This window comes from Thunnus albacares, chromosome 13 (assembly GCF_914725855.1).
Source record: "Thunnus albacares chromosome 13, fThuAlb1.1, whole genome shotgun sequence".
Classification (NCBI taxonomy): Eukaryota; Metazoa; Chordata; class Actinopteri; order Scombriformes; family Scombridae; genus Thunnus; species Thunnus albacares.
Genome location: NC_058118.1, coordinates 23895442 through 23907715, shown reverse-complemented (window position 1 = coordinate 23907715; position 12274 = coordinate 23895442). Strand labels below are relative to the sequence as shown.

Below are 12274 nucleotides of genomic sequence, written 5' to 3'. Positions count from 1 at the left end.
CCTCCTGTGTGTCTCAACTGTCACATGAAGACGAAATGCAAAAAAAAAAAAAAAAAAAAAGATCTTAAATAACTGTTCTGGAAACTGTTTCAAGCTGATATCAGAAAGAAACTTACGGTTGTGTTTTTTTTAACAAAGCAGTGCAGATACTGTAGTAATTATCGCCTTTCTTTTTGATGCTTTGTGTCGATCGATGCGTGTCGATCAAAGGGCGTTTCATTTTTATTCTGTTTGCAGTTCAAACGAAGCTCTTGCACACTATGAAGTCTTAATGACGCGTGTGTAGGATCTAAAAGAAATAACTTAAAACAAAGAATCTCACACACTCACCAACACATGTGATCAGTTCCCTTTTTTTCCTTTCAAAGTCAAAATTCTTACCATTTTAATTTAAAACATTATTATTATCATTAAAGCCGCATACAGTAAGCAGCTTAAATACCTGAGTATACATTTATCTCCAGGAAAAACAGCCATTTTACACATCTATTATTCTCATCTCCTCCTCAGGACCTGGCAGGCAGACCCATCCTCCGGCCCGCTGTACCTGTCCTCTGTATCCACAGAGCACCCTGAGGTCCCGGTGGAGGGGGTCAGGGCCCTCGTCCACTCCTGCCTCTACCTGCTGGAGCCCACAGGAGCCAGGAAGACCCGGCTGACGCACCTCAGTCGAACCGACACCAGGTGAGGATGCATGCAGGTTATGTATGTTTTACAGATTAGTTGGAGGTAAAAGACTCACCAACTCCTGCTGAATAAGTGCCGGGATGCAAAGAGGAAAGTGAAAGAGAGGAAGCAGAGGAAGGATAGACAGTAAACAGAATGATTATAGAGTTACAGGAAATACTGAGACAAAGAGAAGAGGTGGGACTATTTTCTCCTAATAATATCAGGCCATAAATACATTTTTTAAAACATGCAGTAATCAAGACCTGAGTGAGTTAAAATGAGGTTGTTACAGCTGAAGTGATTTAGGAGAACTTGTCAATTAAACCCAATTTTCACAAATTAGAGTCAAGTTTTCTCTCAGGTACAAACAAACGTCATGAGTGGCGAAAAACAAACAAACACTTGTTTGACATTAGAATCATAATGTGAGCTTTTTTTTTCTCCCAATTTTGTGGACAACTTAACTGTTCAGTAGTTTTTACACTCCAACAACTGACTCATGAAGCTCCATGTTCAGGTTAACATCTCTATAATATATATTCTATCACGTCTCCACAATCGCCTCACATCATGTCATGGACCGCTTTGCTTTAGCAGCTCGTTTTTTTTGGCGTCTAACTTCCTATCAAACCGTTCCTTCTTTGTTTCTGTCAAAGCTCTATGATGACAAAACAACCATATCGACTCTGCACAGCGGAGTTCTTGTTTTTACTTTAAGGCTGAATAAAACTTTTTTTGGGGCGTTATGCTTCACGTTGAAATGACCGATTCATAACAATTTTGTGCAGCTGAGAGAGGTTCAGGGTAAGATATTTATGTTTTTTTGCATGAGGCTCGTTGTTGAGATTAATGATGATCCACTGAACAGTTTAGTTTCTGCATCAGATATTTCCAAACTTCATCTAAACCAAAACTCTTCACCTGACAAGATATGACCAGGAATTAGTCATTTTCTGATTTGTTTGAAATTACCCTTTAAACCAATCACCATATCACAATATGAACGGCTGTTTCTTTATGAACAAAACTGAATTTTACCCCCGATTTTAATGACATAAACAAAGAAAATGACCAAGTGATCATAGTCAGGAAACTCTTCTTCTGGTGTTCGTTCCTGAATTAAAAGCCGCAGTCAATCAATTCAAGACTGAAGGCAGATTTCAACTTTGAGTTTATCCGTTTTATTCACATTAAAATGATGTAATGGTCCTTTAAGGCAAGACAGACGTAAGCAAGGGCAGAGTGAGCTCCAGGAACAACAGAGAGGATTTAAGGCCGTGAGAAGCCTATTAAAAGAAATATCTGGAGAGAGCGTTAGTCCATCTTATCCATCTTAATTGAGCCTGTTCCGTGTTTTTGACCTCTGCCAGCATCTATCTGCAGCACAATCACACCCTCCCTGTGAGCACAGGAGCGAGAGAGAGAGAGAGAGACGAGGAGGAGGAGGAGGAGGAGAAGGAGGAGGAGGAGGAACAGCCCTCCTTCTCATGATTCATGCCCTTTGAAACCAAGCTGGTGCAGATTTTCTGCTGCTTACATGATCAATTTGACTCTCAGCGGAGCCCCACAGCTCCATTTGTCTGAGTTGATTAAATGAAACGAACCTCCGTGCGACAGAAAACAGGTGGCAGCAGCGCTCTGACAGAGAGCCGGGCTCATTGCATCTCTGTCATTAAACTACACTGTAGTTTGTTTTGGGTTTTGGTTTTTTTTTTCCCAAAAGCCAAGGCAGGCGGCGGGAGGAAGTAAGTGCAGATTTGGGCAATTAAGTTATGAGCATGCACAGTGTTTCCTCTGCATAGACTCAATATAACAGAGAGTAACGCAGGGAAACGCTGGTAACAGACGAGGAACTATGGGAGCTCATTCCTGCAAAAAAAAAAAACAAATCATAAAAATGCATATATGATATCAAAGTTGAGTGTCTTATTAAGCATCTGAATGAAGATAAACATTCATAACTATTAGAAAACTGAGCTCAAAAACAGCTCATTTGGCTGCTCAAAGCATTTCTCAGGACTGTGTGGGCGTGTCCAAATCACGTTTGATTGACAGCTCACTTTCAGCTCAAGTACCGTTTTATTTTCTATTCATTCACTAAAACGTTTTGCTGATATGGAATAAAATACCAAATCTATCAAATGGACCCCACTTGGTTAGAAAGCTTGACTAATCGACTAACTAACAAACTTGGTTAAACCACCCAAATCTGTGTTTTTATTTAACTGTACCTCTCGGAGTGTGATGCTAATCGTTTTAGCATTCTCCATTCACTTACATGAAACGGTTAGCATTAGCTTTTCTATTCAAAACTTTTGAGCTTTTTATCAACTATCCCAGTGGTTTACTAGTTATCTTGACGAATCAGCTAACTAGCAGACTAGACTAGACCACACATATCTGTTTTTATTGAACTATACCTTCCAGACTACAAAGCTAAGTGTTTTAGCATCTTTCATTCACTTACATGAAATGGTTAGCATTAGCATTGCTATGCTACACTTTTGAGCTACTTATCTACTCCGTGATTAATACAGATTTGGATGGTGTACCCAAGTTTGCTAGTTAGCTTAACACAGTAACTTGTACACACCAATGTATACTAGTGCAAGTTTCTCTCTTGCACTAGTATACATTGGTGTCATAGAGGTAACCGTCAGTATATGTAAAATATTATTAACCAGCAGTTTTTGAAAAACTCATTTAAAAAGCACTTTCTGCTGTTCTGACGCTATTTTCAGAATTCTCAAAGACTTTTCAAATCACCTGAATGCAAAAAAATATTCAGTTCACTGTGTGATAAAAAATATATCAAACCCATTTTTTCTAAATTCAGACTGAAGCAAAACAAAGATGGCAGCTCGCCGGCTACCTGGGTACGAGTTGGAACTTGAGAAAAATTGTTTTTATCGCGCAGTGAGCGAAATATCTTTTAATCCAGATGTTAAGAAGAGTCTTTGAGGATTTTAAAATACTGTCAGAACAGCCAGAAGTGTTTTAAAACAACTTTTGTTTTTCAAATATTGTCAGTTAATAATCTTTTACTTCTGTGACCTGAATGTACAGAAAGCGAATACATGAGAGTAACTGCTAACATGCTAACAATGACAATGCTAACATGCTGATGCTAAGCAGGTGTAATGTTTACCACGATCACTATCTTTGACATAAACTTTGAATTAATTGAATTATTACTGGTGAACCTTTGCTGCATTTCATCCTCCCTTTATTTCCTGTCTGTATCTTTATTATCTATCAAATAAACTCACATTTTTTTACTTCAGTCATAATTTTAGATTCACTAACTTTTCACCAGTTGTTTTTATTTCCTTTAAGACTGAATGAAAAAGCTGAATCAAAGTGTGTGAGAGTGAAATTAGAGACTCATGACACGAAAAAAAGAGGCAGAGAGATTTGATCTTTAATTGTGATTATCTCAGCAGGCTTTTAGTAGGCCGGTTACATCTGAACTGAAAGGATCATGTTGACACACAGTCGCACTCTTTCACAGCCTTGAGTCTCTCTCTAATTTTCTGATAAATAAAGAACAGCGTGCGGAGGCCACGAGCTGAACTACTGCTGTTATCAAGTGTTCACATTTTCACATTTTAGGGCGTTTAGCTCAACCTGTTATCCAGAGAAACATTAAGTGCTTTCAGAGTGACATAAAGATCATTTTCAAGCTACTATCAGCCTGCCAGTGCTCCTGCTATGCAAGAGTGATCATGTACGAAAGAAGTGAAAACACCCAGAGGGATGAATGCCTTCACTCTTTCCTCTTGTCTCTCTCTTCCTCTCGCCTTTAATTTCCGCTGATGACAGAGCTCAAGCTAAACGTCTCTGCGCCGCGAAAGGCTGTCTTGAGCTTATTTGCTATGACATTAATTTTAAGTGCTTGTTAGCTTTCAAGGCGAGACAACAGATCCACAGCATCAAGGTCAATGGTGCTTTTTACAGTACAGGCCTGTGAAACAGATCCTATCGCCTCCAGAGGAAATGAAATGCATTATGGCCTCATCGAGTGAGCGAGAGACACATCAAGGATGTTTTGTTTGGACTGGAGTTCACCTGAAACTGCAGTGAATCTTTAAAAGTTTAGATACACGTAAAAGACTCCAGCGAATAAAACTTTTGGATTGTGTTTTCACAAGTGCACTTTTAGCAGTAAATAACATGGTGCTTTACCTAAAAAAAAAGTGGAGCTGAGACAGAACAAGTAACCGTGGAAGACACGATCCATCACTCCTTTTACACAGCGGAGGTTTTGACTCGCGATTACAGGAAAAGTGCAGCAGAAACAGTTTCTGATAGCGCAGATAAAACTAATGATGCTAACAAGAGCGCAGGTGCACGTTACCCATAGATCAAGTTTAACTACTAGTATCATTAATGATAGAACAGGTGCATCAAACTGTCCCAGTAAACTGTTTCTGTGAGCCAGCAACCAACCAGTATACACCTGTGCTTTTCTTGCTATGACTGCTGCACCTCTGAGGGGAATTATTAAGAAAAATATTAGTTCTCTTATCTGTCATTTTAAAATATAAACAACAAAACTGTTTTGGCTTGAAAGATCACACTTATGTAATATGATATCTATCTCTCACATCACTGAAGCAGCATTAGAGGGTATGCAGTACAGACACATGCAAATTTACCTTAAAGTTTGTACTTCTTTTGCCTGCAGTGTTTTAAAAATGCATGTGGGAAATGTTTATTCATTAGCTGGATATAAAGATGCACTTAGGTTTATCCTAAAAAGCCTTTAACCGTGATGTAATCTTTAATCTTAAAGGGCAGCTTACACGTGGATTTCCTCTTAAGTGCGAGATAATGTCTTTACAAGATAGATGATGATAAAGTTACTGTAAAACTCAACAAACCGTAGAAAAGAGTGTTTGGATGTTCTTTCATAAGCATCTACACAAATTAAACAGATATGAATCTGCTTTTCTCATCTCTTATGTTTTGTTTTTTTTATCTTCCAGGGGTCGGTCACAGGAGTGGCACAGCAGAGTGAGCGGACATCTCCTGGCCTCCCGTCTCCTGGCGATCAAGGATTCCTTCAAGGCCGAATACAAAGAGACCAAGATATGAGTCGATGCAGAAGCTGAAGCTGAGGACTGAGGGATGATTTTTTTTTTTTTGCACTAATAAAGTAGCACTCACTCCTCCTCCTCCTCCTCCTCCTCAACAGCAGAACTCTCTCTTTAAGTTTTTAAAAGTGAAAGTCGCGGCCCACAGCACAGCGAGCAGGGAAGGTGAACTTTGAGGGGCCTCCCTACATCGTTTGTGTCTCTTCGGCTTCTTTCTGAAGTTGCCGCACGTGTCAGTGACCTTGCAGATTGCCAGCAGCACCCCCCTCTGCTGCTCCCCTGCTGCGCCTGTTACGCTTCACACTCAAATTCACAACCAAAAAAAATAATAAAATAAAGCAGCAAACGACGGCGGAGCTTTCACAAAGAACGTTTTTAATAAGAGGGTGAAGAGCGGAGGCCTGATGTGACTTCTAACTGAGGGGAGATGAAGCTAAGTGTGCGATGAAATTTGATATCACGCCTCAATTCTGTGCCTGAAATCTGTTATTAAGAGAGAAAGAAATGTAAGGTTAAAGAGTCATCGTTCTCAATAAAATCCTTTCCTGCAGCAAGAGAAAGGTGCGGGAGGTGGCGAGGGGTGGCGAGGGGGGGGGGGGGAAACACATGGCAGCTGCCTGGACAAACGCAGGAAATAAGGACAGAAAACATCAGGAAACAGACTTTCAGACACCAGACAGTTTGGATTCAGGGAAGAGGAGAGAGGAGATGTATCAAAGCAAAAAAAAAAAGTTCACTAACAACAAAAAAAACCAAAACACTTTCATGGCAGAGGAAGCTGCTTCACCTGTTCGGAGCAGAGACTCGTTTTTCTCTTTAATTCAGAGACAGTGAATTTCTGAGCTGATGAGGGGAAATGAAAATCCCACAGAGACGTTTTTCTTTTTTTTTAAAAAAAAAAAAATCAGAGAAAAACTGTTTCCTGTTTAACGTGCGGCACAGAGCAGATGGATCCAGCTGTGTGGAGGAATTCGGCGCGGCGCCGCAGACCGTCGCCGCCGTGAGACGTCTCTTTGTCCCGTTTGAGCGACTGTGTTCCCCGCTTTCTAAATTCATCCCTGTGACTCTTGCCCCCCGCTCGCTCTCTGTAACAGGACACACCGGTGCCAACAGTTCAAAAGACCAGTGATATCTACCTCTCCACGGGACGACGCCTCAGTTGCGTGACTTTGAAGCGCCGCGAAGTTGTGGATCGACGGAGGAGGGACTATCTTATCTTGACAGATATCCAACCAGACAACTTTACCCCCCTCCCTCCCCTCCCCCCCCCCCCCCCCCAAACTTCCTGAATTTTTTAACATTTGTATTTATTCTCGTCTGTCGAGAGCGTGACGTCCGCATGTCTCCGTCTTGATCGATGTGTCGCTTTCAGACTCGTCATTCTTGTACTTGTGAAGTCAGGCAGGTGTGTAAATGTTTTATTCATCAAAACGCCATATTTCAGATTATTTAACTTAATGTTTATCTAAATACAAATGTTATATCCAGATATGTTTATTTAATTTCAGAAAACGTTTTGTGTGTGTGTGTCTGTGTGTGTGTGTGTGTGTGAGAACTTATCAGTGCCAAACACCTAATTAAAATGTTTATTTCTCTGTGAACCTGTTTCCTGTTGTTTTTTTTGTTATTATTTTTTTTTTCCCCTCTCCTCTGTAACTCGTCTTAAGTGCCAAACAGATTACCGACTGTAATTTGGGAGGAAGGTGGGGGAAGCAGCAGGCAGTGTGAAGATGAGGTGCCACACTGCGCCACTGAAGCGCAAGAGATTAATAAGCCTGGCGGTCTGATCGCGCTGCAGACTTCCAAAAAAAAAAACTCACCTCCTTCCCTCTTTCTCTTATGTTCACGACACCCACGCGTGTCTGATTTGCATAAAGCTTATTTACATATCTCATTGATTCATCTCAGAGATCAGATCGCTGATAAACACTCAGAGCGAGAGACAGACGCCGAGCGACAAAATGTGAAGTAAAAATACTTGTCATGGCGAGGACATCATGCCCCGGTCTAAACAGGATTTTAAGGAAGAGGAATAATTTATGCAAATTACAAATAACAGAAGCACAGAAGTGCCTGCAGGCAGGTCTCATTTCTGCACAAGTCTGTTTCCTCCATATGGTGCTAAAATACCATGAAGTGAACTTTAGCTGAACTCAAGGTTAAAGGAAAACAAAGTGGTGATCTATAAAGTCTGTAACCCAGAGGTTGCAGGTTTGGTCGCATTTAATCATTTTGACCTTCAAAATAAAATAATTAACAGGAACTCTGCAGCTCTACGGAGATCTTTAGCCTCTTTTAGCTCACAGTTATGGCTTTTGGTTCAGTGTCAATGCTCTCAGCTTTGTTTCCAGCAGCAGCAGGCAGCTGATTTCAGGAAAAAAAAAAAAGCTCCTCAGTTAAGGCTGCAAGCGTTACCTGATTGACAGGAAAATAAACAGCAATTATTTTAATGGTCCAGTAATAAGTCCAATATTCACTCTGTTTTCGCTCTCCACCATCTCCTGAGGGAAATATCTGACTCTTTAGCTGCTGAATGCTCCACTATGTTCATCAGCTAGTCTACAGCTAACTGTGTCTGTTTGATGCTGAGCAGGTAGTGAACAGCAGAGGTGGAAGAACTCACAGCTTTTACTGAAGTAAAAGTCGTGAAACCAATGTGTAGAAATACTCTGTTAAAAGTAAAGTACAGCATTAACTCCGCTAGGTAGCCTTTTCTCTCTTGCCTCTCTACGTCACACGCTCTTTGTGGTGTTGCTGTAATGTGGAAGATCTGGTTTTTACACACGTACGGCATCTACAAATGTACTTTTTGGAAATCCACCATCTTTAAATTTGAGGTATTTTGTTTACAGCCCCTTGATCTTTACAGACAAAACCACAGACCCGTTCTCCGTTTCTGCATCACCTAAAGTGTCTCTGAAACTTTGGGAGGTTTCCTTTCTGGCGTGATCATATTTCTGCATATAGTCGCTGTGTTTTAGGAGCTACAGCCAGTTTCATTTTTGGATATATCATTTTAGGGCACTTTTGCTCCAAAATAGGGTCGGTGTGGAGTGGAGGAGGTTAATGTGTACATCACTTTAATGCTGCATATGCTAAGTGTTAGCTAATGTAACTTTCCCTCCCTGGAGATCAATACAGTGATGTCTTTTCTTAAGCTTTAATAATATATTATAATTTATTTGCTAATCATATTTTATATTATTAATCTGAATCTGCAAAGTTATCAAATACATGCAGAGGAGTAAAAACTACACACATTTTATAGTAGAGTAGAAGGATAAAGTAGCAGAAAAGTGCTTAAATGTCCTATTTAGTTACTTTCCATCACTAGTGTTCAATTAGATTTTAGAGCTTTTTCCCTTAAAACAGCTGCCTGCTGCAGCCGACGACGCTATGAGAGCACTGACAGTGAACAACAACAGTAAAGTTGCAGCCGGACAGATAAACAATGAGCTGAAACTCATTATAAAGCTCCGTGAAGTCGAGAGAAGCTGCAGAGTCGCTGATAATCATCCCTTATTTACACATCAGACCTTTTAACTTGCACAGGTGGAATCAGTAACATTAATGATGGCTGCGTTATTTTTAGCCGAGCCATTTGCAGCGCTCTACTGTTGCGCATGCTCAGTCACTGACTCACTGGGGCAATTAATGTTGATAGAGCCACCGTAAGTGTTATTATTCACACCTGTGCTTTCTATGTCTGCCATGAAAAGGGTCTGTTCTCTGTTTATTCACACTGTCATTGAAAAAAAAAATCTATTTATAGAAGCTAGAAATTGTACAAAACCTGAGCAAACATGAATATTTACCTTCCACCTCTCAGCTGAGGAAGACGTCTCCACGGGCAGCTTCTTCAAACCACTCAGGCCTTCAACCAGGCGACCTCCCCGCCTCCCTCATCCAACACGACACACCAGGGAGAGAGATTATATATCAACTGAGGCCACCGGGTGATGAAATCCGTCTCCCCACGGTGAGGCGGGGAATGTTATTGCTTCCGCAGGTGTTACTGAGGCGGTGCGGCAGGCTTTTCTCCTCCTGGAGTGACTGTCAAAACACCTTTAACACCGTCCTTCAACAGCAGCTTTAAAAAAAAAAAAAAAAAAAAAAAAGGCAGCAGCAGCAGCTCTGTGAAAGCTTAATGAATCTTTCATGAAGCTGCTGTGGGAATTATTGCCTGAGAAGGTACTGAGATCAGCCATAAAGTCCTGGGACATACAGGATGATGAGAGACGACTAGCAGGAGTGTAGATATTTCATAAGTTTCAAAGATGGGTCGCAACACAAGCACACGTCTTCCTCTCGGCGGCGGCTTAAGAACTCTTTTAACAACTATTGCATGACTTGTAGTGACTCCTGGAGTCATACAACTTTTATATCTATGGAAGTGCACTGACTGTCTGCCGGGTAAAAGGCGGACTGAACAATTACAGGCTGCCTCGGAGTGTTTGTGATGTATAATTAAACTTCATCAAATGGGTTTGTTTGCCTTGCACTCGGAGTTCATGCAAACAAAGCCCATTTACTCACACGAGTCGTAGAAGGCTGAAGACTGTAATTGTCGTTATTTTTAAAGCAGCTCGAGTCAAATGCGACTTTCTATACGTCAGTCAGGAGAGCAGAAGCATGCAAAACAATTACCCTTTAACTTATGCTTGAAGGGTCTATGTGTAGACTATGTGATTAAAAGTATCTTACAAACTTATTCTGATGGCAGTTTGTGCTGTTTTTAGCTCATTCATTGTTTCTTTCAGTGTCGTCCAAAAAAATACATTCATGTCTGGTAATTTTCTATATTTTTCTTATTGTCAACAAATCTCATGTGCAGAGCCAAACCAACAATGAACTGATCTACAGCATTGAGTCAAAAGCAACCGGACTTCTTGGATTCTTGGAGATGAAAAGGCTTCTTCAATCCTCACCAAGCAGTAACTATCACGACTTGAGGGTGAAGTACCTTTAAATGCCACCGACAGCTGCTAGATGCTCCCATTCAAAAAGCCTCAACTTCTCTCTAGAAATACTAAATCAGTTATTGTTTTCAACGAGTCATTCTGGTCTCAATCTCTAAATTCAGGCCGTCTAATAAGTGTGCTTGAGGTCATTTTGGAAATTATTGTTCCGTTAATAAGATTTGCAGACTTATAGTAGCTTTGATGTTGGTAAAATTAGGTCGCTAGCGTAGCTCAGCTTGGGTCTGAGGTAGCGGGGCGTGAATGGAGACACCCTGCACTCCTTATCTGGAAGGTCCTCCAAGCAGAGAAGAAGAACCATAAGCTTCAGTTTCTAGTATCATGTATGTTCATGTTTATGAGTCATTTTTTGCCAAATCTGTATTAACATAACCTTGTTTGCCCTCACCTACTAGAGAGATGCAGTAGAAAGTCACTGCGTGTTGGTCATTAATGGATCGATTCAGACAGATTCACCATCTTCAGCTGACAAAATCTGTCAGTTTTCTCTTCTCTGTCGGCGATCAGTGAATATTTTTGCTTACAGATCAAGTAACAATAAGATTTCTGGTTTTAAACTGACAGTTACACAATTGAAAATGATTGACAGCAGACTGGGTGATGTTTTGTTTTGATATTGGTTCTTTAATAATAAAAAAAAAGATCCTTTAAACATCAGATGTTAATGAAGGGAGTGAACGTGAGGATTTTCCTTCCCAGGATGGAGTCTGGTTGAGTTTGAGCTGTGACGTGAGTGAGACAGACTCACGATTTTTATCTTTAATTTTTTTAATCGACATTCTCCTGTGACGTCATGCCGTGTGACATCACATCCTGTGGACGGGGCTGATGCCCAGGATGTCGAAGCCTTTGGCCATGATGGCCGCCGTGGCTTCACAGAGCAGCATCCTCCACATGTTCACCTTCACCACCTCACCTGGACAGAGAAAGAGAGAGAGAGAAGAACATTTAAGATTTTATTATTTTATTTCTCCATAACTTACAATAGCTGGTTATAGTTTAGGCTTTTACTTTGGCGCTAAATTAGCAGAGAGAGAAATGTAAAAAACAATCAGTGTTAGCTTCTCATTTTTAGCCAGAGCTGAACGACACTTTCTCCGGTTCAAATAATAAATGTCGGCAGATAATGAGTTGTTACTAATTGATTTTAATTAATTCCATATTAGTATCAATTAGCTATCTGTTTTCTTTCTTTTAATATTATTTCAGGGCATTTTATTCTTTTATTATAACGACAGTAGAGAGAATCGAAACACAGAGTAGGCTACCAGGTCGCGTCACAATGAAACTTGGCTGTAGTTTGTACTCAACCAAAGATCACTTATTACGGAAAGAGGTACCACTCTGTTACGACTGTTTGATTAGGAGTGGACGGAGTGGACGACAGAGTAGTGATTCATCTTGTGAAAAAAACGATCAGCTGATCATACCAACATCAGTTTTAGTGGTTGGAATGTCCCAGTTTGGGTGGTATGGATGGTAACGCTGGTCGGTCGGTTTACCACTTTGATTCAGATTTATTTGCCATGA

At 40.6% G+C, this 12274-nt stretch overlaps 2 protein-coding genes and 1 long non-coding RNA gene across 6 annotated transcripts in view; 2 read left to right on the top strand and 1 right to left on the bottom strand.

The window, feature by feature from the left end:
- Positions 1-6652, top strand: part of si:dkeyp-23e4.3 (rho GTPase-activating protein 7) — a 125699-nt gene extending 119047 nt beyond the window's left edge. For all 4 annotated transcript variants that reach the window (XM_044369760.1, XM_044369762.1, XM_044369759.1 and 1 more), the window contains 2 exons: positions 511-684; positions 5658-6652. In XM_044369760.1, the coding sequence (XP_044225695.1) occupies positions 511-684; positions 5658-5766 (283 nt within the window). In that variant the 3' untranslated portion in view covers positions 5767-6652. The remainder of the gene's footprint in view (positions 1-510; positions 685-5657) is intronic.
- Positions 6653-8422: 1770 nt separating this feature from the next.
- On the top strand, positions 8423-10476 carry LOC122994945. Its single transcript, XR_006406689.1, has 2 exons — positions 8423-9436; positions 9595-10476. It is a non-coding gene; the product is annotated as an uncharacterized LOC122994945 (long non-coding RNA).
- An 866-nt stretch (positions 10477-11342) lies between these two features.
- Positions 11343-12274, bottom strand: part of rars1 (arginyl-tRNA synthetase 1) — a 35800-nt gene continuing 34868 nt past the window's right edge. The window contains exon 15 of the mRNA XM_044370751.1: positions 11343-11660. Coding sequence (XP_044226686.1) covers positions 11551-11660 — 110 coding nt within the window. The 3' untranslated portion in view covers positions 11343-11550. The remainder of the gene's footprint in view (positions 11661-12274) is intronic.